Consider the following 26,965-nt stretch of genomic DNA (forward strand, 5'->3'; position numbering starts at 1 on the left):
CGTTGGGGCTAATACCCCCTTCACCCACCCCCACTACCCACAATAAAAAAAATTGTTAGGGGTTATAGGGGTTGTTGTTATACAGTATATATATATATATATATATATATATATATATATATATATATACATATACATATACATATATATACTGCATTACAATTCATGAATTTATGCCATCTGGCGGACACGCGAAGCATTGCAGCGTAGTAAATCCTGAACCATTATCAATTAACACATCAACCGCGCGTCAGCCGGGCATGCACCTGGCTGGGAAGGCAAAAGGAGCCCGGCATGCTCCAGGTGAACAGGTGGCATTCCAGGAACATGCCAGGTAAAAGCCGGTGATTAGTAAGAATAAAAGCTGCCGTAGCAGTATTCACTCACTGTGTCCCTCAGACAATAGATAATTATACATTGGATGGGAAAAGTAGAGGTAAGCCTGGGAGAGTATCCTACCGCAGCTCATCTTGTAGTTCGTCCTTTTAGTAATTAAATGATCTTCACGATGGACACTGAACTAAGTTAATGGTGCATATACTCTTAAAAACATAATTTAAAAAAATCACATCACTAGTTCTTCCAGCTTGAGTGTGTATATTTTATAAATGTTCTAAGTAGAAATTACAACAAATTGACCAATATCCTATTATGATGTGCATCAGAGGAGGAATTACTTAACATAAGAGAGTGCAAAGAAAGCAAGAGACTGATAACTGTAAGATGCAGTTTACTTTAGATTTTAATGAACTGGGTTATATCCAAACGAACAGTCTGTCGCCGAAAAGCCCGTCAGTTCTTTCATTATTTATTTTTCTCTCTCCTTTCTTTTCAGCACGAGATTACAATTTTGAGCCAATCTCTAGTGACAACATCATGGTGATGTCCCTAAATCATACATGTTAACCAGCACGCCATTAAGGTGTGGATATTATTGCTGGTAGCCATATTAACAAAATCACGAAAAGTAGTGATTAGGGAAAATGAAATAATTTGAGAACCTGGGGGAACATCCAGAGGAAAGATAATGGGACAATCACCAATTCAAAAGGTGTTAGAAAATGGGAAAAATAAAATGAAAAAGAACAGATTATGACCCATATTTACTGAGTGGTGCTATTTCACAAGACATATTACAACCCACTCAAGCCAATGGGCTATAAGGTGTCTTCTAGCGCTGGTGTCACGGGTGTGACTCTTGGAGCGGGTAGGACCTCGGTGGCTGGAACAGCGGAGAGCAGGCAAAGAGTGTTGGGGTCAAGGGCGGAAGTCGGAGGCAGGCAGCAAGCAGGAATGTCGGGGTCACATGGAAGGTTCAGCAACAGGAGGGCAGGAGCAGAACAGGGGAGCATGAACTGAGACTAGGGAACAAACAGGGACAAGTCAGATTACCAGCAAGGGCCTTTAATAAAAGGTACTGGACTCCAGACACAGAACAGGTACAGGAACAGAAGCTGTGGCAGAAGCATGGGCATAAGGCGTCTGACACAAAACAAAGGCAAGGGGAAACAGGAAACTATAAAAAGGACAGAGAACAGAAGCAACAACAAGAAGACAGACAGAGGAACCCCAGAGCAGCAAGAAGGCAGCAGCACACCCGGTGGACAGTAAAAGGAACTATGGCTGGGAGCAGGATGTCTAGGAGACCTTGACAGCTGGAAAGTATCTTAATGAATAGTATCACTTTGTAAATATGGCTTAAAATCTTGGATGACAGATAATTTCTGAGACCCAGCCATGTACACACCTGCTCTCACCACGCCTCCTTGCCACCTCTCCCCCTGTTAGGCTAAGTCCATAGTGGATCCAGCCGGGCGGAGGCGCGCTGAGGCTGAGGGAAAGTGGGTGCTTTCCCTGGCCTTAGACCGCGCGCCGTCCGGGGGCATGTCAGGGGCTGTGACATCACAGAGCTGGTTTGTCCTCATTGCGCAGAAACGAAAGATTAGGTAAGACACACGCTTCCGCAAGCATGCGCGTGCCCCTGCTAAAGCCGCTCTCATTGCGGCTGCAGGGGCTCACTGCCAAGCAGCAGCGCACCTCAGCGCCTAAGCGCTGACCATGCCCAAGGCCTAAATGGTGTTAACCTAAAGTATTTAATACGGACTAACTTTAAAAAAAACGCCTCACAAATCATATATCCCAACAGCCTGCACTCATGGCACTTATCCCACACTACTACCAACCATTGTGGCCAAGCACTGTCATCTACAGCACTTATTCTCTCACCTGCTGTCTCTGTAAATTTCCCATCATACCACTTAGATAGTAAGCTCTTTGGGGCAGGAATTTCCTTTCCTAGACGAAGCGCCAGTAGAGGAGGAGGCTGTGTTGCAGCCTGCTGTTCCATCTGTGTGTTGTTAATAAAGCTTTGATGTTCAAACCTGGAACCTGATGTCATTGGGCTGTGTGTTGTCGCTCCGGATCCACCTCTCTCTCTTCGCATTTCCTTTCCTATTGTCGGATTTTGCTGCACTTATTGTAGTATAATTCCCTGTACTGTATTCTTTGTGAAGCGCTGAGTACACTTTTGGCGCTATATAAAGTCATATAAATCGTGTTCAGAAGAAGAACACTTATGTATATGTCAGCATACAGGAATACAGACCCTCTGCCATATATAGAGCATCGCCAAGAAAAATAAGTAATCTCTGAGGGTACAAAGTGGTAAAGGATAATACCAGAAGGATTTAAGTGCACACTACAGGCATACCCCGGTTTAAGGACAGTCACTTTAAGTACACTCGCGAGTAAAGACAAATCGCCCAATAGGCAAATGGCAGCTCACGCAAGCGCCTGTCAGCACGTCCTGAAAAGCAATACCGGCTCCCTACCTATACCGAAGCTGTGCGCAAGCGGGGATACTATAGAGCCTGTTACAAATGCATTATATACATCAGTTATGTCCGTATATGATGATTGCAGTACAGTACATGCATCGATAAGTGGGAAAAAGGTTGTGCTTCACTTTAAGTACATTTTCGCTTTACATACATGCTCCTGTCCCATTGCGTACGTTAATGTGGGGTATGCCTGTATAGCATAAAGCTACCTATGTTACTACATTTTAATAGCACTGTAACCATTGCCACTCTATGGAAAGACAGAGTGGTTGATATAGATATTTACAGAAATACCATTCCCCATTCCATTGAAAATGTGCCTTTCAATAAATGCAAAAATGAAACCCAAACAAAATGAGAATTTATAATAAGATGATTGTTACGGTATACTTTCTGTCATACCTTAATAGTACTGAGAAAAGAAAAGAAAACCATCGTAGAATGTTTCCATGTCTTGTAACTAGTTATTTAGCCTTGTTGTTGGATTTAATGTGCAATAGCAGGGTAACGGGACACTATAAAAAAATGCCTGCCTTTTCTGACTCTCTGCCTGGTACATTGTGGTTAAAAATAGGTTTCATGCGTCTTTTAAAGCAAATTGCACTTTAATTGCTCTATAGCAGGGTTCTCCAAACTACAGCCCCGGGGGCCACATCAGGCCCCCCACAAGATTTTATCCGGCACGCAGCAACTTGAAATATATATATATTTTTTCTCATTATATATCATTTCCCAGTGTAAGCACGGCATAATTTCTTTGTAATTGTCACATTTCTCTTTTATTCTGAATCATGTCATGCTGATTACCCCAAAAAGATCCAAATAAAACATATTAATTAATATTATAAAATATATAAAAATTATAAAAAGATTTTTTCTTTGGCCTGCGAAAGTGTGTGGCATATACAATGCGTCCCTCGTACTGAAAAGTTTGGAGACCACTGGTCTATAGCAATTGAAAACAGACGTGTACGTTTTCAAATAAGGATCAATCAACTCTTCTACTTAGAAACCAAGCAGCACAGTTACAACTACAGAGATAAAAATGTGATTTACAATTGCATGACCAAACACTACAGGTGTGATTAATACATACTTCCCCATCAGAGCCACACAACACTATTATAATTTGCAATTATTTTGTGTGGAAACAAAATACATGTGATTGCATAAATCATCACTAAGAGAACACAATTCTAAATGTCACATGCTGTCCACAGTTCTGACCCGTAAAACACAAAAAAAAGGTCAGCTGCAAAACATCCAAGCCAAATGTATCCGTTCAAAACCAAGAATCCACATTAAAAACAAACAACAAAAAGCATTGCTTACATATTGATGTCATGTGTGTCATGTGATGCATGTGATTTGATATAATGTGTGGCGTCCATGGGTGGGACATCAAAGATGTTCATAACAGGAAGATGTTCTTAATTTCAGGCTGCAGCTCTCGGACAACACAGGAGCAATGCAAGTGTGCCAAAGAATATGACACATTTAAAACCAATAGGAATCTGTGCTTTAAGTCTGGTATGCATTGTTTTGCTTCAGTTTTGGCCAAGTTTTGCAGCAGAACTTGTGCCCGATGTGCTACAATCAACTGTTTTCGAAGGATTACAAAACAAGGCTTCGTAAAGACTCTCAATGGACCTTCCCAGATACTCTCTCTGCCATAAATAGTATCACAAGTTTCCGACTTGTAAGGAAACCGAGAACATACAGTATCTATTATTTTATTTAAAATGTCAGTTTGAATAGCTTCTTTAGTGTACATATAGCCTAGGTTTTGAAAATCAAGGGCCAGGTTTTTACGGAGAGTGTAAGCTACTTTGAAGACATAAGATTGTTAGTCATTTGATGGTTAGTTGGCACAAGCAATTAAGTGAGAACCTACTGGTAAAAGACTGGTCAGATGGGAGCGAACAACAAGTAATACTTATTATAGTACAGAAAGTGCATGTAACACACAACATCAAGTGTCAATTTCTGCATAAAAGATCACTATCTCTGAGTCCATATAGCCCATCTTATGAAGCCCAAAACTTAGACCAAAATGCTGATAACCTTAGCTGATAAATTATTACATTTGAATTACTATATATGTCCACTGCATTTTTACATTAATAAACTATCCATCCTAAATTTTCTTTTTACATAAAGGCTTGTTTAGTTCTTGTCACTAATGCAGAAACATTAAAATCCAATACAATGCGTTCTTATGGTTTTCATTTAGAAAACATTTTCTTGTAATAGTAATGAATGTTGCAAAATCATCAACCGTAAATGTATTATTAATCACCAGGAGAAAAACGGAATGTTACTTGCAGACCAGCTGTAGTACAGGACACATTGTGCTAAGATGTGTTGCTCAGATTGAATATATTGGTTATTTTAATGCTGGTTATGTTATCTTGACACCCTGATTCTCGAGATGCTTAATCGCTGAAGGTAGGGTGACGCAGTCCTCTCCGGGGGGAATAGTATCATGATACAATGGCTGGCGGGTCATCATACACAGAATTCAACTGCATAAAAGCTCCACTAACCTGGTAAAAGCAGCAATCTTGTCAAATAATATTGTTTTTACCATTATCTGAACTAGAACCTTGAAGTGAAACTACCGATATTGTGGACTTAACTATTCCCTTTCTTGAGGCATGCCAGCGCACACTGCAGTATCCTACAGAATTACCATTACATCCTCTGAATATCATAAGAGTTTCTCGGGGGTGTGGCCGGGCGAAATGGGACATTTGGTCGCTGGCCATTTTTCCATGACAAAATGGCCACCGCTGTTTCGCCACCGTCGTAACATCTGCCACAGCCGATTCGCTGCTGGAACCTCCGCCATCGGGCACTTCTAAAGGTATGTTTTATTACTGGTTAGGGTACTGGGTGAATTTAAGGATTTTACGGTAAGGGCAGTGGTTTTTTGGGGGGGTAAGGCACTTAACCTGCCGCCGGAAGCTGCCGCCGCTAAGATGAGTCGCGGCAAAGCGCCGGCAGCCATTTGGTCGCAGTGAAATGTCCATGACCAAATCTCCTAGACCGTTCCTGGGTATGTTGACTTATCAGAGAACAGTGAAGCCTGCTACAGTACATCTGTATTATACCGAGATATTAGCATTGAAAACTGACGGATGTGTAGCAAATAAAAAAATGAAATTTAAGATCATGGGGTCACCAAGTTGCACCCGACGGCCACAATTAGAATCTTCAGATACATACAGAAACAGGATAGGTCACGTATGTAGTCACTGGTGGCAGATGAGCGTAATTTGCCCCCCATAAGTTTCCCTAGTGTATATTTCGATAATTCTTTAAGTAATTGACTGGTTCTGAAGTAGAACTGATAGATAATCGGACAATCATCAACAAATTGTGCATACAAATGTCAGCCTACTATTAATGTTACTCCTGCTAAAATGTACGTAGCTCATAGTTCTAGTAGCCGTATTGGTTGTGGAGATATGTAGATTTGCTGTAGTTTATGATACCTTTTAGTTCTTCATGAGCTAACTTATAGTGTATAGAACTTTAGAAACCTCACGGGTTTGAAATCTACAGTATGATGGATCAAAAGCTCTGTACACTACAATATCACTTAAGAACTCTCACAAACAAGCATACGTAAATAGATTAACTCGTATACCGTCTCCAACAGCGTTAATTAGAATTTTGGTAAAGTTACATTTTGAGGGACGAGGATTCAAGTAACCAGTAAATTCAATAAATGTGTTTTCAGACTCTATTTGAAGTTTTGTTACCATTGTTTATAAATGCAGAGGATGTGGGACTGGCACTGCTCATTTCAATAGGTAGTTTCCATTTGACCTATATCCATAAGAGTTTTAAAAATAGAGCACTAAATTAGCAGTAGTGAAAGCATAATTAAAAATATCCTACCCCTCCTCACATCAAATAGCAATACGGGCAGCTCCTATGTTAGATGAGCCAGAGCAAGCGATCAACTAGACTTTGCGGATGCTTTGGGTGTTTTTGTTGCCTTTTTTGTTTGTGTTCTATATCCACAGGCCAAACGCATTGATGGATTCTGATGACATTTTGAGGGTACCAGTTTAATGGTTTAGCATTTTAGCAAAGGGATTCAGGTATCAACCGTGGTTCACAGAGAGTTTGAGGTGTCTAAAAAGGTGTTCAACATATTCTGCAGTTTCAAGTTTTACAGTAAACTGCACAAAGGTTTAAAAAGTAACTTTAACATTTCCTCCTCATTGGTTAAAAGTCTAGACCAGGAGTGGCCAACTTCAGTCCTCAAGGGCCACCAGCAGGCCAGGGTTTAAGGATATCCCTATGTCAGCACAGGTGGCTCAATAAGTGGCTGATGCCACCTGTGCTGAAGTAGGAATATCCTTAAAACCGGACTTGTTGGGAGTCCTTGAGGACGAGAGTTGGCCACTCCTGGTCTAGACTGACCAAACCCATGTGAGGAAAAAAAAAAAGTGAGGGCTGCAAAAAATTAGCAGTGATGATCTTAATGTACAGGATGGAGTTTCAAGAGAGAAAGGAATAGACAAGGAGGCAAATGTATCAAGGGCAAGTTGGAGCAATTCTGGGGCTAAATAAATGTTCTATATCAGCAGTGTGCAAACTGGGGGGCGCGCCCCCCAAGGAGGGGCAGGAGAATTTGTAGGGGGAGCGCGGGCAGTTAGAAGCCCCGCGTTCTTCCCCACAGCATTTAAATTAAATGCCGGGGGAGGCCTGAGGCCTCTGTAACTCACTTACCTGCTCTCTGCGGGTCTTCGGTGATGCGGCGCGGGTCATGTGACGTCATGCGTCGCCATGGCAACGTGCGTCAAATGACGTGGCGGGGTCACGTGATGTCACGACCCCGACGTCATTTGACACAGAGTCATTGGGAGAGGGGGCCGCAAATGCTGCAGCTCCCGGGTAGGGGGGTGCAGCTTAAGAAGTTTGCGCACCCCTGTTCTATATGTATCAAAGAGAAAAAAAAACATTGATTTGAATGGGATTATGTTCTTAGAGTAAAAGATGATGATGACCGCAATGAGAATATGAAAGGTAAGGGAATCAGAAACAGAACACAAATAGGAGGAAGCTGGATAACACAATTAACAACACAAATATACATTCAAGTTAACTGGCCATTAACACCTATACAAGATTTAACTATACATATTACTTCGTCAATCATTTTATAATGCTGGTTTTTTTTGTTGTTGTCCTACCCCCTTTATTTTTTACATGTATGGTAAACATGGGATCTCCACAACTGCGTTATTTCTGCTCCAGGGACTCCCTGCTTCCAGGGATACTTACTAGGGATAATGCCACCAATAATGCCCCCTTAGTTTCTGTATACAGAGATGGGCTCTGCAGAGAGAGTGTGTGTGTGTGTGTGTGTGTGTGTGTGTATGTATAGAGGTGGGGGCTGAAGTGTGTGTCTGTGTGTATAGAGGAGGGGGCTTTGCTTGGGCCCTTCAACTCTTACAGCCAGGGCATTATTGGCCAAGAATGCCCAGTTCCGGGTGGGTGATTACTACTTAAAAAATGTATTTATTTTCTCTCGTCTCCTCCCCTGCCCCCCCTTTCTTGCCCTCTCTGCTCCCTCACCGTGTATGTGTGTATGTGTGATTAAAATTAAAATAATTAACAAATTAAAATTAAATAAATAATTGACATAAATTAAATAAAAAAAATGTAGGCATTAATTAAAATTAAGACATTTTAAAAATGTGACATTCCTGACCTTGTATGTATATTACACTTTGCAAAATAGGGTCTCTTGCTGTCCTCGTGGCAGTCAGTGACATCACTGCCATGCAGGGCCGCAGACACCCAGGCTTTCCCGGGGCCCAGGACCAACGTTTCCACCGGGGCCCCCTACCCACGCCTTGCGAGATCCCCCCTTCTCACACACCTCCTCACTCTCATCCCACCTCACACTCCACAGTCACCCTTTCCTTCCCCCCCCTCTCTTACACCCCCACATGTATTTTTCTCCCCTCCCCACACTCAACCTCCCTCCCCAATACACACACACACACACACACACACACACACACACACACACACACACACACACACACACACACACACACACACACACACACACACACACACACACAGCCCCTCCCCTCACCTTTCCTAATATCTCCCCCATCCCTCCTCATACCACCCTTCCACTCCTCATATCTCCCCCTTCTCATATCTCTCCCTCACAACTCCCCTCCTCATATCTCCCAACCCCTCCTCATATCTCCCCCTCCCCACCTCATATCTCCCCCATCCCTCCTCCTCCCCTCATCTCCTAATATCTCCCCCTCCCCTCCTCATACTGTATCTCCCCGTCCTCATAATAATATCTCCCCCATCCCTCCTCATCTCCTAATACCTTCCCCTCCCCTCCTCACACCTTCCCCTCCTCCTCCTATGGACACAGACAGACAACAGACAGGACACACACACACACACACACACACACACACACACACACACACACACACACACACGACATACACACAGAGACAGACAGGAGACACACACGCTCTGAGAAGCAGCTCAGCTCACTACATCCGCCCCCGGTACAAAGCCCCGCCCCGGCATTCTCTGACCTCCAACCAATCCCCCCCCTTCTACTATAAAGCCCCGCCCCCCAGCATTCTTCCATTGAAAAAAATAGCCACCGGTTGCTGCATCCTCCTCACGCCGCCACCCCCGCGCATGGGACCAGGGGCAAAAAACGGGAAATTTCCGGGACGGACCGGCAACCGGGACAGCCCAGAAAATATGGGACTGTCCCGGCAAAACCGGGACGTCTGGTCACCCTACTGTAGATGCACGCCTGGAATGGCTACTATCCCAGATGGTATGAAGATGTACTGGGTACTAAAATCTAACATTTCACATCAAGTCTCAAAACTACATCTAGAGGATACTTGGGTTGATAAACTAACAGTGAAAAAAGTAATCAAAGTTAATTACTTGCTTTATCAAATTTCAAAGACAATAAGCATTGTTAATAACTATTTCAAAATTATTTGTTGGACTAAGATAATGGTTCTTAAACCTGATCAAAGGGACCAATCATTGTGTTACAATAACCAATGCACTTGCATCTACTGTAGGAGATTGCACCTCATTTGCATATGAACCCGTGTCTTTCCCCCAAAACATGGTCCAGTTCGTCAGGAGAGATTTCAGAACCACCGGATTAAGGATTTGACACTTTGCAAAAGTCGTAGGTGACACTGAGAGTAGTCATGTGATTGCTTCAGCAGCGATCACATGATATCAGTTTCAGTTGGGCGGACCGCTCCATTGGAGTTGTCTGCCTGTTCAGTTGCCTCCCCCACCCCCGAAAAGGAAACATTTCTCCTTGATATACAAGGTATGTTAATAGGGCACTGAACAGGTTAAAACATTTTACACAGCATAACCATCACTGACTGTATGAAAAGTAAAAGCTTGCTCTGTCACAGTCAGATGGGTAGGTGAATCTAGATAGATTGTAGATTCACCTCCAATTCTCCAGTGTCAACAGAAATTCACTATACGCTCTAATGTTTTCTATATACTGTACATGCATTGGGACAACTGTGGCATGCTATACAAATAAAAGTACTATGAAATAAAAACGAGCACGTTGTGCAATTTCCCTGCTGATTAAAGACAGACCCCTCTTAAAAGTAATAAGCACTGTTTTTATTAAACAATTGTAAGTATTTTTACATTTTATGCATAGACATTTAATCTGCATTTGATTGAGACAGCAAATCCATTCCTTCCCTTAAGTAATAGACCCATACAATTTTTTTTATAAGCCATCTCATCTGTGAAACAGCAAAAATGAAGGGAACAAATTAGGCTTATTAAAAGGCAACAAGGATAGTTGCATTTTGTGCCGTTTTGCAGATAAATTCCCTTAAAAGATTGAAAGCACTATAGAATGCAAAGTTCTAATTAACTTGTACCATACACTACTACTTAAAATGACCAACTCCCAACTTCTTTGCATATGCATTACAGCACTTCATTCTTTAAAGTTTAAAGCGAGTGTCATTACAAAAGAGCACATGTACTTACCTTTATGTTTCCATAATCATAATCAAATCCTTCAAGAAGATGCAAAAGGAACACAAAAAGATTTGCAATCGCCCACGGTCTGATCATATTGACCTATATTAACTCCAGCAATTATGCAATGAATAAGGTACGGCTCCAAATGCCTATTTTAATGTACATGGCGATATAAAAAGGCATGTAAAAAGCAGGTTGCTGAAAGCCACCAAAGTACATGTAGGAAAAGAAAATTGGTGCTCAGAAATAGAACACAGTAGTAAAACACACACACCGCTTGTTGATGCTCTATGTAGATATTTGTTGGTTTCCTTCCTTTTGCAGCACAATGTAAAAATATCTGCTGTAGGTGCAGGTCATAATCAAATAATTTAAAAAAATAAATGAAATACTGTATGTAGTTAAGATATATTCCAAATGCTTCGTCAACTTGCAAAAATCCTCTCCGCCAATTTTAAAACAATGTACATTAAATGCTACAGCATTTTTCTGTGATGCAAGAGAGAAATCAATATTTTTAGCAGGGAAATGCTGTAATCCAACTCTGTATTCAAAGTTTCTTCACAACCCTCAAGAAAGCATGTGTCTTAAATCTGATACAGACCTTGGCAGAAAAGGCAGACACACGTTGGCTCCTCTCCCATTCTGGTTGTTTGCAAATCACAACAACCAATAGCCTCGCAGTATTCAACTAAATGAAGTACTGCTGATTTTCATTATATCAAAGCAGGATACCTGGAACATAAGACTCCCAAGTGAACAGCTCTATATAAAAGGATTACCATACATAAATCTCTTGTATTCAACGATGTTCGTAAACATACACAATGCACACAGCAGTACATTATATTGGACCTTTATAAAATGATGAACATGTTGTCAAGTTTTTTTTTGTTTTAATAGTTTTATTAGGCACGAGATCAGAATAGAAAACAAAAACGTATAGAAAAAGTAAAACGGTGTAAAAGTAGAGGTTACAATATCGGAGTGAACATGTTTTTATTGAAGGTCGTCATCATTTGTTGTGCTTTAGTACTCTTGTAGTATAAAGCGGTTTGTTTTAAGTATTTGTATACACATTTTTGTTTTCAGAATATCAATTTCAAACTAAAACAAAATGCAGTAAAATAAACAGTGTGAGTATATGCTTTAGTTATTGCTAAATGTAAAAATAAATTCTGCACCAGACAAATATAGAATTGGCCTGAGTCCTTGATGTATTGTGATGTACTGGAAAAGCACTACCACTGAGCCATATATAGACATCTGATATTCTGAGATACACTACTATGTTCACATGGTCTTATATTTAAGGTGTGTGTGTGTGTGTGTGTGTGTGTGTGTGTGTGTGTGTGTGTGTGTGTGTGTGTGTGTGTATATATATATATATATATATATATACACATACACACACACACACACACACACACACACACACACACACAGTATTCAGCTATTCATTCAGTAAATGCTAACAACGGCAATCCTTTAAAAGCACCAGCCCCTTCATTGCCAGACAACCAGTCAGCTCTAGCATTAGAGGATAATGTATATATATTAGTTACACACTTGCACATTGAAGCAGTAATACAACACAGAGGTAAACTGGCGAATGGTGAGCATGCCGCTGTGATTGCTTGTATATTCATTTGTTTCCAATCTTTGACTTCCATGTTTTAGCTCCTTCAAATCCATTTTTTGCATAATTGTAATCCTCAATAGTTTGGGAAATTTCCTCTTTTGTGTTCATTACAAAGGGACCTTCGAAATAAAAAAAAAACGCCAAGGTTAACTGCCCTATGTATGAAATATTACAAGTATTTTCATAGCAACGTGAACTTTCTTTGAAACACAGGCAAACACAATCTGAATGGAATTCATATTCTCTAGAATTGTTACAGTATGTAAGCATGTCTAATAGAATGGGCACAGTAGTAGTGTAACATATAGACATAGCAATAGAGTAGAGTAAGAATAGTTAACTTCACTGTTGCTACACCCGCTGGCGCGCTCCCGGGGGTGATATACAGTAGCCCTGCCCCTTTCTCACATCCGGCTGTTTTAAAGTAATGACTGCTTCTCCCGCTAATGCGTTGTGTATATCCCACTACAGTGCGCCAGTGGGTGCAATAATGTTGTCTACATCTGTAGTTTAACATTTTGCAGCCAATTATTTGTAGTTCAGCTTTCTAATAGCCATATTTATCCCAGAGCAATGTAGATTCATTGTAGGTTGCGATACACTTTTGGGGATCAAAATTAGGGTTAATAATTTATAAAATTAGTGTGTACAGTTTTATTTTTTAAACCTCATAGGTTTGTTCTTTACGTTACAGCGAAATAACAAAAACACATGAGCAGACTACTACAGTACAAAGAGAAGTACTGTCCAAAAGTCACTGCTGGCAGAATTGAAACACGTAAAAAAAAAATGTGTTTTATAATGGTATGAAGGATTGCATCTATAATATATATTATCTTTAACTGTGCTTGCAATGTCTTGTATATAATGTATAGCCCTGATCATTTAATGTAACTATGTATTTGTAACCATGTATTTGTCATCATAACTCTATGCCCAGGACATACTTCAAAACGAGAGGTAACTCAATGTATTCCTTCCTGGTAAAACATTTTATAAATAACTAAAATCTTTATATGGCAAGAGTTCTTGGTGTTATAATTTACTTTGTTGTAATGTGAATGAACAATTTCCTTAGAACACAAGCAATCGTTTGTGTGGAATACGTGTTACAGAGAGAGATAAGTTCTACCCTTTTGTTTTAAGGTATTTGTAACGACATTTACAGAAACCTTCACGTGATCCTCAGAGACTTTAAACATATCAACATGTCAGACAGCTGCGCAGACTGCTGTTAACCTTGTGCCCTAGATAATACACAATGTGCCAATGATCACATCTAAATGGGACATGCTTCAGTTAATGCAAAGATTGTGACCTGTGTCATTTAACTACATCTTACCAACTTTAATCTTTAGCAGGGAGCAAGAACAAGAAAAGATATTGGCAATGTTTCATTTTGAAGGAAAAAAATGAAACCAACTGTTCTCTGGAACCAAGAAAAAGTATGAGACAATGGGGGGAAATAATTGAATTACAGGTTATATTTATTCATTTTTCCACTACAAGAACCACATGCAGAGGCTCAACTAGAGATACAACAGCGCTGTAATCCCCTGCAAAACTTTCCAATTTAACAGTAACAAAGCATGGAAACAGAACTCAATAATTAATATTTCTAAACTTGTCTACTCCTAATTAATGTCTGTATCAGATTCCCATTTGTGTTTAATCACTGATTATTTTCCAGTTAGCTGCAAGAACATCATTTTAAAAAAAAAGTTGCATTGTTCTTCTATTAGTTACTAGTAGAAAATTGATGTACAGTATTTGGTTTATAGAATGTGTTTGATTATTAAATATTTACATACAAAAATATCTACTTTAATGACATTTAAAGGGACATATTTATGAGGCAGTGCTATGCCGTAGGATAGCTTTCAACTATGGAAGACCCATTCAAATAAATAACCAGTAAGGTCTAGTACCAAAAAGGTGTCTTGTGAAGGAGCAATGCTTAGTAAATAAGGCCCAATGTGTCCATGCTTGATGACATTCAATGTGCCTTATTTTATCTGTAGAAAGCCTCACTTCCGAGGTCAGCTCAGATCACACAAGTATTTGCTCTACCTGCAGTGTGGAGGGAGCTTTCTATAACATCAATAGATTTGACAAAGTGCTACGGCGCAAAGTAGCGGTCAGTGTTTCTTTCCTTAACCCTCCCCTTTTATGAAAATTGATATTGTGTTTATGCTTTAACAAATTAACATGCTTGAATTAAATATATTAATTTGATTATATGAACTGTTTTTAATGGATACAATGTGTTGGTCCTGCTCAGTTTCTGCCCTACTCTAGCCTCCATTCCTGCTAATTTGGCATTACGAGACTAGAGAGAAGAATAATAAGAAAAAAAGGACATACAAAAAGAGGCATTTCTTACCATGTTGTACAACTGGTTCTTTTAGAGGCTCCCCAGCAATCAAGACAAAGTGGCTCAATTCTGCATCCTATGTTAAGAGCAGTAAATAGTAAACATCATAAAAATACAAAACTTCCGTTAGTTTAGGGAGTGGATAGAAATGATGCGCATTAAGTTACATACTCCCTAATGAGTTTTATAAAATGAAATAATTGTACAGTCCATCAACATAGCATTTCCACTTACTTGTTACCAGCCATGAGGGAGATACAACACAAAACAAAATCTGTGTGAAGCATTGAGCTATGACTAAAAGTAGTATAAGCTGAAGAACTCCATTTGCGAACCAGTACTAGCAACTTCCTGGGCTAGTGCATTTATCCTCGTTTTCTGTGCTTTGGGTACCAACACTTTGACTGGGAGCTCGTAGGGATAATAATTATTTGTACCTGGCAAATGCAATGTACAGCACAGACCTGCATATCCTGGCAGTGCAATTTCAAAATACACCCATTCTAAAAATGATAAATCATTGCCATTAAACTCCATAGTCACCATGTTCTTTTAATTTATGGTTAAATAGTGCTAATCCAGACTGGTAAGGTTTTCATTATCCCACCAGCAATCAGGCAGAGTATCAGTAGAAGGTACAGTATTCAAAATGCATTGCTAGAGTGACAGAGAGGAGATGGGACCTTGAAATTGCTGAAGGTAATTATGGGAATAGTTACCATAAGGAGACTGCTCCTTTAAGGTATTTAGAAGTCGCTGAAGCTTATAAATAAATGCCAGGTCCAGGCCAACATCTTAACATTCCAGACACAATAAAATCTGGCAGTCTTTTAAAGAAACATAGAAGTTAATACACTACCGTGTTAGAAGTGATTGATTAGAACCAGATTTTTTTCTCTCCCCCATACTGTCTCAATTACTGATTAGTTTGCAAGGCAACTCAACCAAAAGATATTCGTTTTTCCCCCAAGACACACATATTGCCTGCATAGTCTTAAGCCACTCACTGTGGAAGCAATTCAAAACATGGAGTTGACTTTAGGAGTGAAGAGGTTAATTTATAGCCGTATTGTGAAGAAATGTAATTCGGTATCAAAGAAAACCAGTATTTGGTAGTTGATCTAAAAGCTATAACATGAATAAGTAAAGGGACACAGATTACCAAGTATTATATTCTTCACAAGACAGTGGAAAAAAACAAGGACTTCTTCCGTGTATATAAAGCAGCGAGGAAAAAGACAGGACAATGTTTCGAGCACAACGCAAAAACTTCAAAGGAAATAGCAATGTTTCAAATGTAAGAGAGGGGCAAAAAAGGCAGACCAAGCAGATCAGTACAATGATAGGAAGTAATATGTTTCAGACAGGCTTCCGATGTCATAAATTAAGACTAACATAGATTATGCAATGCCAAGAGTCAACCAAAGATTGTGACAGATAAGGCTTTTCAATTACAATAAAAAAAAAAGTCAAAACTAAATAAATAAACCCGGAAACTATTTTATTATGTAAAGTAGCGTGCCAAATATTGTATGGCCCCAGGTAAATGGCATAGACGTTAATAGTCTCACTGATATGTATCTTTATTTAAATATGGAAACAAATGTTAAAAAGGTGACAGTTGAGTGAAAATAAAAGGATAGCAATATCATGTTACTTTAGACCAGGGGTGGTCAAACTCAGTCCTCAAGAGCTACCAACAGGTCATGTTTTCAGGATATCCCTGCTTCAGCATAGGTGGTGCAGTCGAAGACTCAGCCACCTGTGCTGAAGCAGGAATATCCTGAAAATCTAACCTGTTGGTAGCTCGAGGACTGGAGTAGACCAACCCTATTTCGACCCTGTAGCACCACTAGGGTGAAAGTAATTTGTTTAACATTTGAGGCTATATTTTAAAATTAAGGCAAATCTGCCTTAAATTAAAAACAGCAACAAAACCATCCCAGAGAAATGACACGAGAGAGAACAATTAAGAAAGAAGGTTAGAAATGTGGGAGGAAGGAAAACATACATCCTTTACAATACTACAGTACCTTGTTCTCAAAGTGGGCACAGTCACCATCATCTAGTACTGCTGTGTGATGAGCCTCGATCTTTTGTTGGGCATCTGGCGGTCCTTTGAAGAGTTCCGCATTATATGTTAAAAACACTTACAATTCCAAATGTCAACCAACCTTAATATTATTGGGTTAAAGGTCATCACATTTTTTTGTAAGCCACTTTATTATTACACGGTAAAATATTGCTGGTCAGTGGTGCAAAACAAATGCATGTCTTCAAGTCTTACACAAAACTGGAAGGCCCAAGACAACTAGAACCAGGCAATGGCCCCTACTCAATATGCTGTGAAGTCGCCTTCACCTATTTTGGCAAGTAGAAAATGAAATGGCCTGGGGCAAAAACCGTTTCAAGCAAGAGGAAGCATATGGAACAGGAGCATATGTTTCAAATGTTGATGGCATTACTTATTATATACCACATTCCAACATAATCTATAGCAGGGAAAAGCTCAAGTTTTGACATTACTATTACTACATCTCTTAGGAGATGAGGGGGAAAAAAAAAAGTGACAGAGACTTACCAACATATGTAAAACCAGACAAGGTATAGATGAAAGCAGTCCACCCTGAAATAAAAAGATAAACAAACAATGAATGTGAACCGATATTTTATATATAGTAAAACATTGAAATTATAGCTTAACTGCAGCAGGTTGAAGAACCTTTGCTACTACTCGAGTTTAACGCCTATTATGTGATGTGCAAAGCCCACCAGCACCACGGATCATAGAGCTACTCCTAGCATCTCATTGTCATGGCAATGCGGCACCATTTGACCTTGCGGAGCCATGTTGACGGGATTTGCAGGGTGGAGATGCCGATGCCCAGAGATTTTTCGGGTAAACCTGTAGCCCGGATATACGTGGCCGAAACCCAGTAGTCTCTGGGTCAAACCCAGAGTGGTGGCAACCCTGTGTACAGCTTGGAAGTACAATAGAAATGGTAATATGACAGATTCTTTCAAAATACATCAGGGCTATCAACAAGGTACAGGAAGAAAGCCTATCTCTGACAAAGAGAAGTGCTAGAATGAGGTCATGGTCTGAAAGTGGAGGGTGGGCGGCTCAGGGGTAATGTGAAAAAGTACTTATTTACAGAAAGAATGGTGATTTATTGAATATTTTTCAGACAGTGGTGGAGGAGGATAAAACCGTAAAGAAATGCAAACCTGATTGGAATAGGTTATCCTCAATATGAAAGAAAGTCAGAGATCTAACATGGTTTGAGTTTTTGCTTGGAAAGAAGGCGCTTGGGGAATACTGATGGGGACAGTTTCAAAACATGTGGGACAGAGTAGTAAGCCAGCAAATTTGAGGCTTAAACCCACATTTTAAAGAAGCATTTCAAAAGCATTGAAATGGAAAAGCGAGTCTACACAGTTCAACTATTATCAAAAGTTTTTTTGTCACATAAAATCAGAAAAACACATTTTTATCCTGTACATTTTTTAAAAATCTCTTTATAAGCCCCATCATAGTACTTGCATTGTAATATTGTCATGACAGAGATTCCCTTTTTCAAAAATTGTCTCTCTTACCTTCAAAGCTGCAGTTCAAGCAAAATCCTATATGTGTTTTTTTTTATAAATCAGTTCTGTACTATGAGAAAATACTTGTACTGTAGCATTTAAAAAAAAAAAAAAAAAAATTAAGACATTTTAATGTATTATAATGTAAGAAGCATTTTTTGTTTCTATAGCAACCATTTACAAAGTCACATCCCTTTCCTCTTCTGAAACAGGCTCTGGCACGCCCCTGTTTGAACCCTGCCCTCTCTAGCAGTGAACCAATTGTATCTAGTGACTGCCTGGTCACATGACCTTCCCCACAGAACTTTGCATCTTGGGTTTTCGTCTGCTGCACTGACAGGGATTTAGTGAACCCCCAAGCTGAATCTTTGCCGATTAATTACAGTAGAATGTATCGATCAGCAACTTAGCTAAATCGCTTGCCAAATTGTATTGATGCACATATTGAATGGAATTTGGTTAAAAAAAAAAAAACAACAAAAAAACAGCAGCTTGAACTGCTGCTTTACATGTTTGCTGCTCTTATGAATACATTGTATGCACAGGCCCTGTGGTTTACATGATCTGTCTGCTTTTGTGCTGAACATATAGTAATAATCATTTTATTACCCTATGACAGTGTTTTTGAACAAGGGTTCCTAGGAACACTTGGGTTCCCCAGGCACCTCTAAGGGTTCCCTGCAATTGTCTGGTCATTTGAAAATTGAATCAAATAAAGAACAATTTACAGTACAATTCATCTGATCACAGAGTTGCTATTAGAAAGGATTGAGGGGTTCCTCAGAATTTGACTTGGGGTTCCTTAACCAAAAAAAGTTGAAAACTACAGAATAAAATGCATCTTCCAGTACTGTAGCAGAAAAAATAAAAATAGAAAACAGACAGGGGACACAGCCGTCGGATGGTGATGGAAAGGGAGGGTCACAAGTTTTTAGAAAAAGCAGACAAAAGGGTTCTTTTGTGTAGAAAGATGGGTGGTGGAACTTTGACCCCAGGAACTGTAAAAATTAACCTTGGGAGCATTGCCAACTCCTCATGACCTCAAGCAAGTCACTTTACCTCCTTTTGAGTTCTTTCAACATTTTTGTTTGTTCTAGGAGAACAAGAAACTCTAAAGTGTGATTATGAAACTATTAGCATTGTACGTCTGTCGGTCTGTCTATTTATATAGCGCTTCACATAATGGGAATAAGCGCTTCAGACATAAAACAATAGGAAAAGGAGTCCCTGCCCCGAAGCGCTTACAATCTAAATGTTAAGAATGTTCAGAGACAGTAGGAGTGTGTTCTGCTAAGTGCGTCTGCAAGGGGTCAAGGTCAGTGCATGACATGTATAGTATCAGAAGAGATGCCCATATGCTTCATTAAAGAGGTGTTTTAAGAATGTAGAAATAAGGGAGGAGCCAGGAATTGGGATAGATATCCTGAAAAGCAAGGAGGGAAAGCATGGAAAGAAAGTGGGCGTTTTAGTGCAAGGGTATAGCTGTGTAGTGTCAGAGGACGCCTATAGGAAAAGAGTTCATGTGAACTGAGAAGTGGAGAAGGAAGGAGATGGAGATATACTATATGAATGGAGTTAGAGGAATAATGAGGATGGTAGAAAGAAAAGTGTAATTTGAAAAGAAGTGAGGTTAGAGCAAATATAAATAGAAGAGGATGCATGGTAGTGGTAGTAGTGCAAGCTCAGATTACTGGGCACTGAAAATGGAGTTAGGATGAGGACAACGTCAAGATGTGTTAAATCGAATATATTAATGGTGGTGTTGTGGATTAAATAGCGCTGTTTCTTCTTGAGTCTTTGATAGAATATGATCTCCTTTCCAGCTTGCATGGCACGTAACGCAAGTCAAACGAATTTCAAACAAATTTTGAATTGTTTGTAGAATTAAATCGTAATTAAGCACCGGTTTAAAAATGTAAATTTTGAAAGTCTTTTTTTTTTTTTTTTTTTTAAATCTGGACAATTTTGCTGAAAAGTGATCACAAAGAGCTTTCCATCAATGACCAGGTAGAACAACGGTTTTAGGAGATAGAGAGAATGGCAGACAGACACTTGTGTATCGAGTAGGAATGGTGCTGGAGGAGCGCTTTTCCTTTGTCAATTTATGGTGAGATTATTTATTGGAATTTAGAGATAAATGCATTATTCTTTGCTTGGGGTTCCAGAACCTTTTACTCTACAAAAAAAGCCATAGGGCAGTTACATTGCTGTGAGGCTACAATGAAATTTAAGACAGTTATCATCATCGTCATCTGATGTTAGCAATCAATCAGTTACCTATCCAGATGTATAGTGTTGTGTTCCTAGTTGTGAAACTTATTTTTACATATTGTACTAAATGATACAAATGTTGATGATAAAACAAGATCTGTTGGAGCGGATAGTCTAGCAAAGCTCTGACCTCCATCTCCACTGCCAGCAAGAGACAGCTCTAGCCAAATAAACTCTTATTCATCAGCGATTCAACAAACTAATTTACTGTTCTGTGGATAAAGTCTGTCATACAGACGTTACCCAAGCCTCGAGCAAATATGAGAGCATCTTTGTCAGAATGAGCAGGTGGAACCAAAGCAGAAGCCCATACAGCTGTTTGGCACGTCAAAGCTTCAAATGCTAGCTGACATGCATTCCACAGCACAGATCAACAAGGATTGCAGATTTAAAAAAAATAAAAAAAATCTGAATGTTGGTGGGATAGTTGGGGATGAGATTGTGACAGTAAAAAGAAGCTTTTTTTGCATTACAGTCATTAGCCAAAGAAAACCCTGTAGTGTTGAATATAGCTTTTACTTATGCAGTGAATGGTTACAGTTTGTATCAATCTCTAAGACTTGGATGATAAAAAGGATAAGATTGTGCAGATTGGATGTGAGGAAGATGGGGGGGGGGGGGTCACCCAGGTGCGTGTGTCAAGCCATAAGGATCATAAGGCTGCGGTCCCAGTGCGTTCTGTAGCACGCGTGCCCGGCGGGGGGACGGCGCGTGCCCGGCGGGGGGACGGCTCGTGCACAGCGCTTCACTGCAGATCGCGGTCCTGGGAGAGAGGGAGAGTTTGCGATGGGAGGGGGTGTGGCGGGGTTTTTGCAGGGGCGTGGCTATGACATCACGCGGCTGGTTAGCCCTCATTGGCTGAACCGCCGGCGGGGGCGTGACTACGCCTCTGTCGCAAGTTCCACATACAAAAAAATTGTATGTGTGAAAACTTGCAGTACAACGCGGCTGCTAAATGCGCGCCGACGCATGTACTGGGCCCGGATAGATTGGGGGGCAATGCTTGTGCGCACAGCGCATGCGGAGGCGTGCGCTGTAGAACGCACTGGGACCGCAGCCTTAGGCAGGCACAGGAACCATAGCAGTCATTTTGTCTGTTTCCACATTTTGAGTGAATGTTGTCTGAGTTGCATGCAAGGTTGATGTTTGTGCAGTCGCTCCCGGTAGAAATTAGCCCCCTCCAATGCTCAGAAATAGCTGACCCTCAGAATATGTGACGTATCGGGATAGGGAGCCACTTCCCTTATCTCACAGCTGCGCACCCAAGGCTACAAATTTTTTATTGTTCAAATCGAGAAACCACAACCCCCAGACGTAGACAGAAATATGTAGAGTATAGGTCGTTTGCACAAAATATAAGGTTTTTTTTTTTTAGCATTATTTGTATAAATTTCTGTATTTTTCCATTTACTAAGCAGGCCCCCCCTAAGGGGCGTATTACGCACTAGCACTGTATAAAATGTACTGTCATTTATCTTTATGGGAGAGAGCTTTTTCAAAGCTGTCTCCCTGCATATGCTTGTACAATAAAACTCACCTGATTATTCTGAATGAACCCTAATTGTATTATATTTTTCACGTTTTCACAACATCTAATGTCAAGTGTCGTGGTAGTTTGCTTGAATTTGAGCTAATTTAGCAGTATTTGCTTCAGAAAGACAGGAAATAAGGTTATAGTATATAGAAACATAGGAGACATACTGACGGGCAATGGTAACCAAGCTTCATAATAAAGGTGTAAGCCCTCTGGTTGCCCTTGTGTCCCGTGGGTGCCTGGCAGCTACCTAGCAATATAAGCCAGGGGCCAGGTATCTTACATGTAAAAGTTTAAAGTGTCCTGCTTTCCCACTTTTCATGTTCCCTTTACCCCAGACTCATGAAACTTGCAGTGTGTAAGTTTTAGGTGGGATATTTGGGTAAGAATGTAATTCTTTTATTTGCAGTAGTTTGGGGTCCGGAGCTACCGTTAGTACCTTCATTCTACCCGGCATGCAGGCACTATTTGCCGGTACACGAGTAGAATTACACCGGGGCTACCCAGTGTCCCCCAGACTCCTGCTTTTCGAGCTCCGATATCCCAGTCCTATATCCAGCACACTCGTGAGTCTCCCCCAAGGTCCCCCATGTATTAAAATATGTTTTTGGTGTTTTCATACATTTCTTATAAGGCTCTAAGTAACTTGCTCGGGCTCAGTTAAGGTGCCAGCAAGTCTCCATAGGGTCCGTAGTACAAAAGGGAGAGGATGGCCCGAGGTGGGAAAATGCTTGGTGAGCGATAAAAGGCAAATGGCCAGGTCCAGACTACAATGGGACACCCTTTTGTTAGTGCCATAACTGGTGGAGCCGGCCCCATAGGTGGCAATGAGTTAGCCAGAGGGGATGCAGCAATATAGTCTGATCTCGAGCTAAAATCACATTTCCCACTCATACGGCTTTTCAAATCTCTGTAGCACGCCTACTCCCCTGACATCAGCTGAGGGACGAGCCCCTCTTCCTATTGGCTGACCAGAAGGGGTTCCCCTTCTCCGATTGGCTGCTCCTTCCTCCCTCCGTTCTGGGGATAGCCCAGCGGAGTGTTTGTAAGGTGCTGACCAAGAGAGGGAGTGTGATCTTCCAAGCCAACCAATCAGTGAGTCGAGGAAGCTATGGCGGGCTTTTCAATGTTGCTCTGTTCGAAATAGCAGAGCAACTGGCTTCGTTTGGAAGCCTGAAAAGCTTGCCTCGCAGAGACTAAGTCCCGTCTTCGGCATCCAAGTTCTCAAAATAACACGGATCGGTCGCGGCTAGGAATTGAAGCCGAAGAGAGGACTAGGAGAGCTGGGGGTATATCCCGGTCAGAGTAAACTCATCCAAGCGTGCGCCCGGCACCTAGGAAAGCCTAGCTTTTCCCCATAGACCCCAGTAAGTGTATTTTTAACTGTGCCTTGTGTCTTTTCTTCTTTTTGTACGTGGGCTTACCAAAATAAACACAATTTGTTTTTACTACCTTGTTCTGCCTAATGAATGATCCTGGTAATCTATAAAATGGTGTAAAAAGTACTAGGTCTCCCGTGACACACACAATACTAGGGTAGGTATCAGCATCCAAGTCATTTTCACTTTGTTACAGTTGTATACTGTTCCAAGACTTATAGTATCCATCTTAAACTGATTAAAACTGTTGTGTGAATGCATAAAACATGAAAATATATATATTATATGTACTGCTTTTGTGAAAGGATGGAAAATTAAAAACAAATGATGGGCTAAGTGAATTCAATATACCCTGCTACATCGCTCTTTCAAAATGTATTGTAGTAACAAGACTAAAGATAAACAAAATCACCAAGATTAACAAAAAGATACAGTAACGTATGGTTACAACTTTACACCTTTATAATTTTTTGTTTTAAAAGGAAGTTTACACTATATTTTTTGATGGAATCAAATGAATGAAGAAGCGGAGTTATAATGGTGAAAAGCTTGTAAGTGGTAGTAACTGAACATCTGTCAATATAATTGACATATAACTACTAGGTGACTCTTAACGGCACTCTCCTCCACCTTGAACATTTACCTGCCTCTGTTCAGTTCCCTCTAATGCCAATACCCATCAGCTTGTTCTCTCATTATCTGTAGATCTACAGTACGTATGTTCCTACTTGACTTAGTCACCCTCGCACTATACCTATAGTTAAACTCACAAACTTGCTTATTTTGCTCTTGCATCCCCTCTCTTGTTGAGGAAGCCTGACAATGCAATTGAAACCAAACACAGCATAAAATGTCAATTCCCGAGGCTGTATTTTATAGAGCAATTCTGAAGATGATGTTCTAGGAGTTGTAGTCATTCAATATGAGAGTACAGCAGAGTAATGCATTCTAAATAAAGTACACCTTCTTCTACAGAAATTGGTAAGGACCCAACGCTGTTATAATACTGTAGGTTTTGATGAATATTTTCATTTATTTATCAATAAAGTGCTACTGTGGATGGAAATAAATTGTGTTACTAAAACATAGCAATCAGTGTTATTAATTTTCACTGCAGATATTTCCACTTCTATGGAATTTACAGAAATATATTACCGTTTTAAAAGGTTAACCTTGTTGAAAGTTACAAATCAATTTACTTTGAAATATCCATTGTTCCTACTGTATATTATTAGTAACTGCACGCTGCAGTCAAACCCAATGGGGACCTATGTATTTCCTTAAGCGATATATAATAAGCCAACATAACAAAATGCTATGCTTTGCTCACTTAAACAGTTGTATGGATAAAAGAACATTAGCAATTGGGAATATGTTGTACAGGCAGTCCTCGTTTTACAACGAATGGCTTATCCAACGCTATGCAATACATACCTATGTTCATTTTTACAACGCCAAAACGGCATATCCAACGCTTTGCAAAGTTGTTTATGTGTATATGATATATATATTATATTATACTATATAATATATTATATTTTTATATTATATTATATTTATATATAATACAGTATATACACTATATAATTTATGTGTGTGCTGCATATCTTATTGCTTGCATAAAATATTTGGTGTATTTTAGTGTTAAAAATGCCTTCAGGAACGGAACCTTTCATTTAAACAGTGTTCCTATGGGAAAGTGTGATTCGCTTTATGACGTTTCGCTATCCAACGCCATTTTGAGTAACACATTGTGTCGGATAACCAAGGACTGCCTGTAATGCAATTTCTTTACAGAAGAAGTTTCCAGCTTTGTGTCACTGCTGCCTTTTTACAATTCATGTACTGGATGTGCTATTTGCTGCTTTCACTGTCTGAAATGCTCTCCCTCATAAAAAGGTTCCTACTGCCAACCACACATACATACATACATACATACACACATACATACATACCTTTAAAGAATGTATTTAATAAATAAAAAGTTTAGCAAAAACAAATTACTGTAGATTTAGATCACCTTTTAAGCTTAAACTCTGTACCTTGCACCAACATCTCTAATGTTTTAATTATGCCCCTCGGTCTGAGCCCTTCAGAGAAAAATCTTCCATTTGTCTGTGTGCTTTTGTGCATAGATGTGGTTGTTACCATAATAAAAAGTACAGTTGTTTTTATAAAAGTTAAATATTTTATTGTAAACCGGAAGTGAGCTATATTGATTCGATCCACACAATGCAACGTGCAACGTACCAAATAGCAAGCCCAGTTCCTTAAGTACAATATTCTATTATGCATTCGCACCATTGGGACATATTGAGAAATGTATTAATATACAACTGCATTTCAATCTGAGCATTCCTCCAAAACGTTATGAGCCACTAAGTGCTTGACTAAAAATATGGACTTTTATTGCTGCTCTAATCTCCTATCAGACACATTGGTATTAATGAGCAACAGTGTCAAGTGAGTAAACGAGATGTTGCTACAGTACTTACCTTTCGGCACTGGTTGGGTGTGCACTGCTCCTTTTTCTAGCACAAAGTCAAGATATAGGGTTGGTGTTCGGGTATAAACCTTAGACTGCAATAAAACAGACACAAATTAGCAATCCAAAGAACACTATGAAATGGGCTTAAATAACAAAATGTGCAAAAATATATATATATATGGAAATATGTGGTCTAAGTGTTTGGACCTGCAGCTTTAAGGGTGGAAATAGGTTTTCCTTCTGGTCGCAGGGATATAGAGGTTAAATTACTTTTGCCAGCAAAACTTGAGCTGACAAGCTGCAGTAATGTATTGGACATGGTCTCTATCTTTTGCCAATTGCTGTAATACAGATGTACAGTAGCTGGATTTAATTTACCTACTAATAATGAAAAATATTGTGTGATACTGGCGGAATATCACACTATAACACGCCAGCAGAAGCAGTAACCATCGCTGTATCTGTCAGTAGCCACAAGATAAAAATTCAATGAATCATGGGCAATACTGTATGTGGACATACAATTAGGAGAGCTTTTGATGTTGTTGGCGTGGCTTTCAATTTAGAAAAATAAATACTCAACAGCAAAAGAAAAAGAACAAGCCCCTAGTTTTAGAAAATGAAGATGGGACAGAGTGGTCCTGAATGCTTGCACTCTTTGTTCAGATCAGTTAGCCATTAAAAAGGTATCACTTCTGCCTTACTTTTGTGGGGCGGGAAGGTTAATTAAAAAAAAGACTGAATGATTGGAAATCATTAAAACATCTGAGAGAATGATGCCATAAAAT

General features: G+C 39.9%; 2 protein-coding genes across 6 annotated transcripts in view; both read right to left on the bottom strand.

Moving 5' to 3' along the window:
* The window catches only part of VEGFD (vascular endothelial growth factor D), a 54,450-nt gene extending 42,937 nt beyond the window's left edge, over nt 1–11,513 (bottom strand). Inside the window, exon 1 of the mRNA XM_075594110.1 lies at nt 10,908–11,513. Within this exon, the coding sequence (XP_075450225.1) occupies nt 10,908–10,994 (87 nt within the window). The 5' untranslated portion in view covers nt 10,995–11,513. The remainder of the gene's footprint in view (nt 1–10,907) is intronic.
* A 272-nt stretch (nt 11,514–11,785) lies between these two features.
* The window catches only part of PIR (pirin), a 42,098-nt gene continuing 26,918 nt past the window's right edge, over nt 11,786–26,965 (bottom strand). For 4 of the 5 annotated variants that reach the window (XM_075594114.1, XM_075594112.1, XM_075594113.1 and 1 more), the window contains 5 exons: nt 26,185–26,269; nt 17,499–17,543; nt 16,951–17,033; nt 14,927–14,993; nt 11,786–12,662 (listed from right to left, as the gene is read on the bottom strand). In XM_075594114.1, coding sequence (XP_075450229.1) covers nt 12,547–12,662; nt 14,927–14,993; nt 16,951–17,033; nt 17,499–17,543; nt 26,185–26,269 — 396 coding nt within the window. In that variant the 3' untranslated portion in view covers nt 11,786–12,546. The remainder of the gene's footprint in view (nt 12,663–14,926; nt 14,994–16,950; nt 17,034–17,498; nt 17,544–26,184; nt 26,270–26,965) is intronic. The other variant, XM_075594115.1, reaches the window with a different exon arrangement.

This window comes from Ascaphus truei, chromosome 3 (genome assembly GCF_040206685.1).
Source record: "Ascaphus truei isolate aAscTru1 chromosome 3, aAscTru1.hap1, whole genome shotgun sequence".
NCBI lineage: Eukaryota > Metazoa > Chordata > Amphibia > Anura > Ascaphidae > Ascaphus > Ascaphus truei.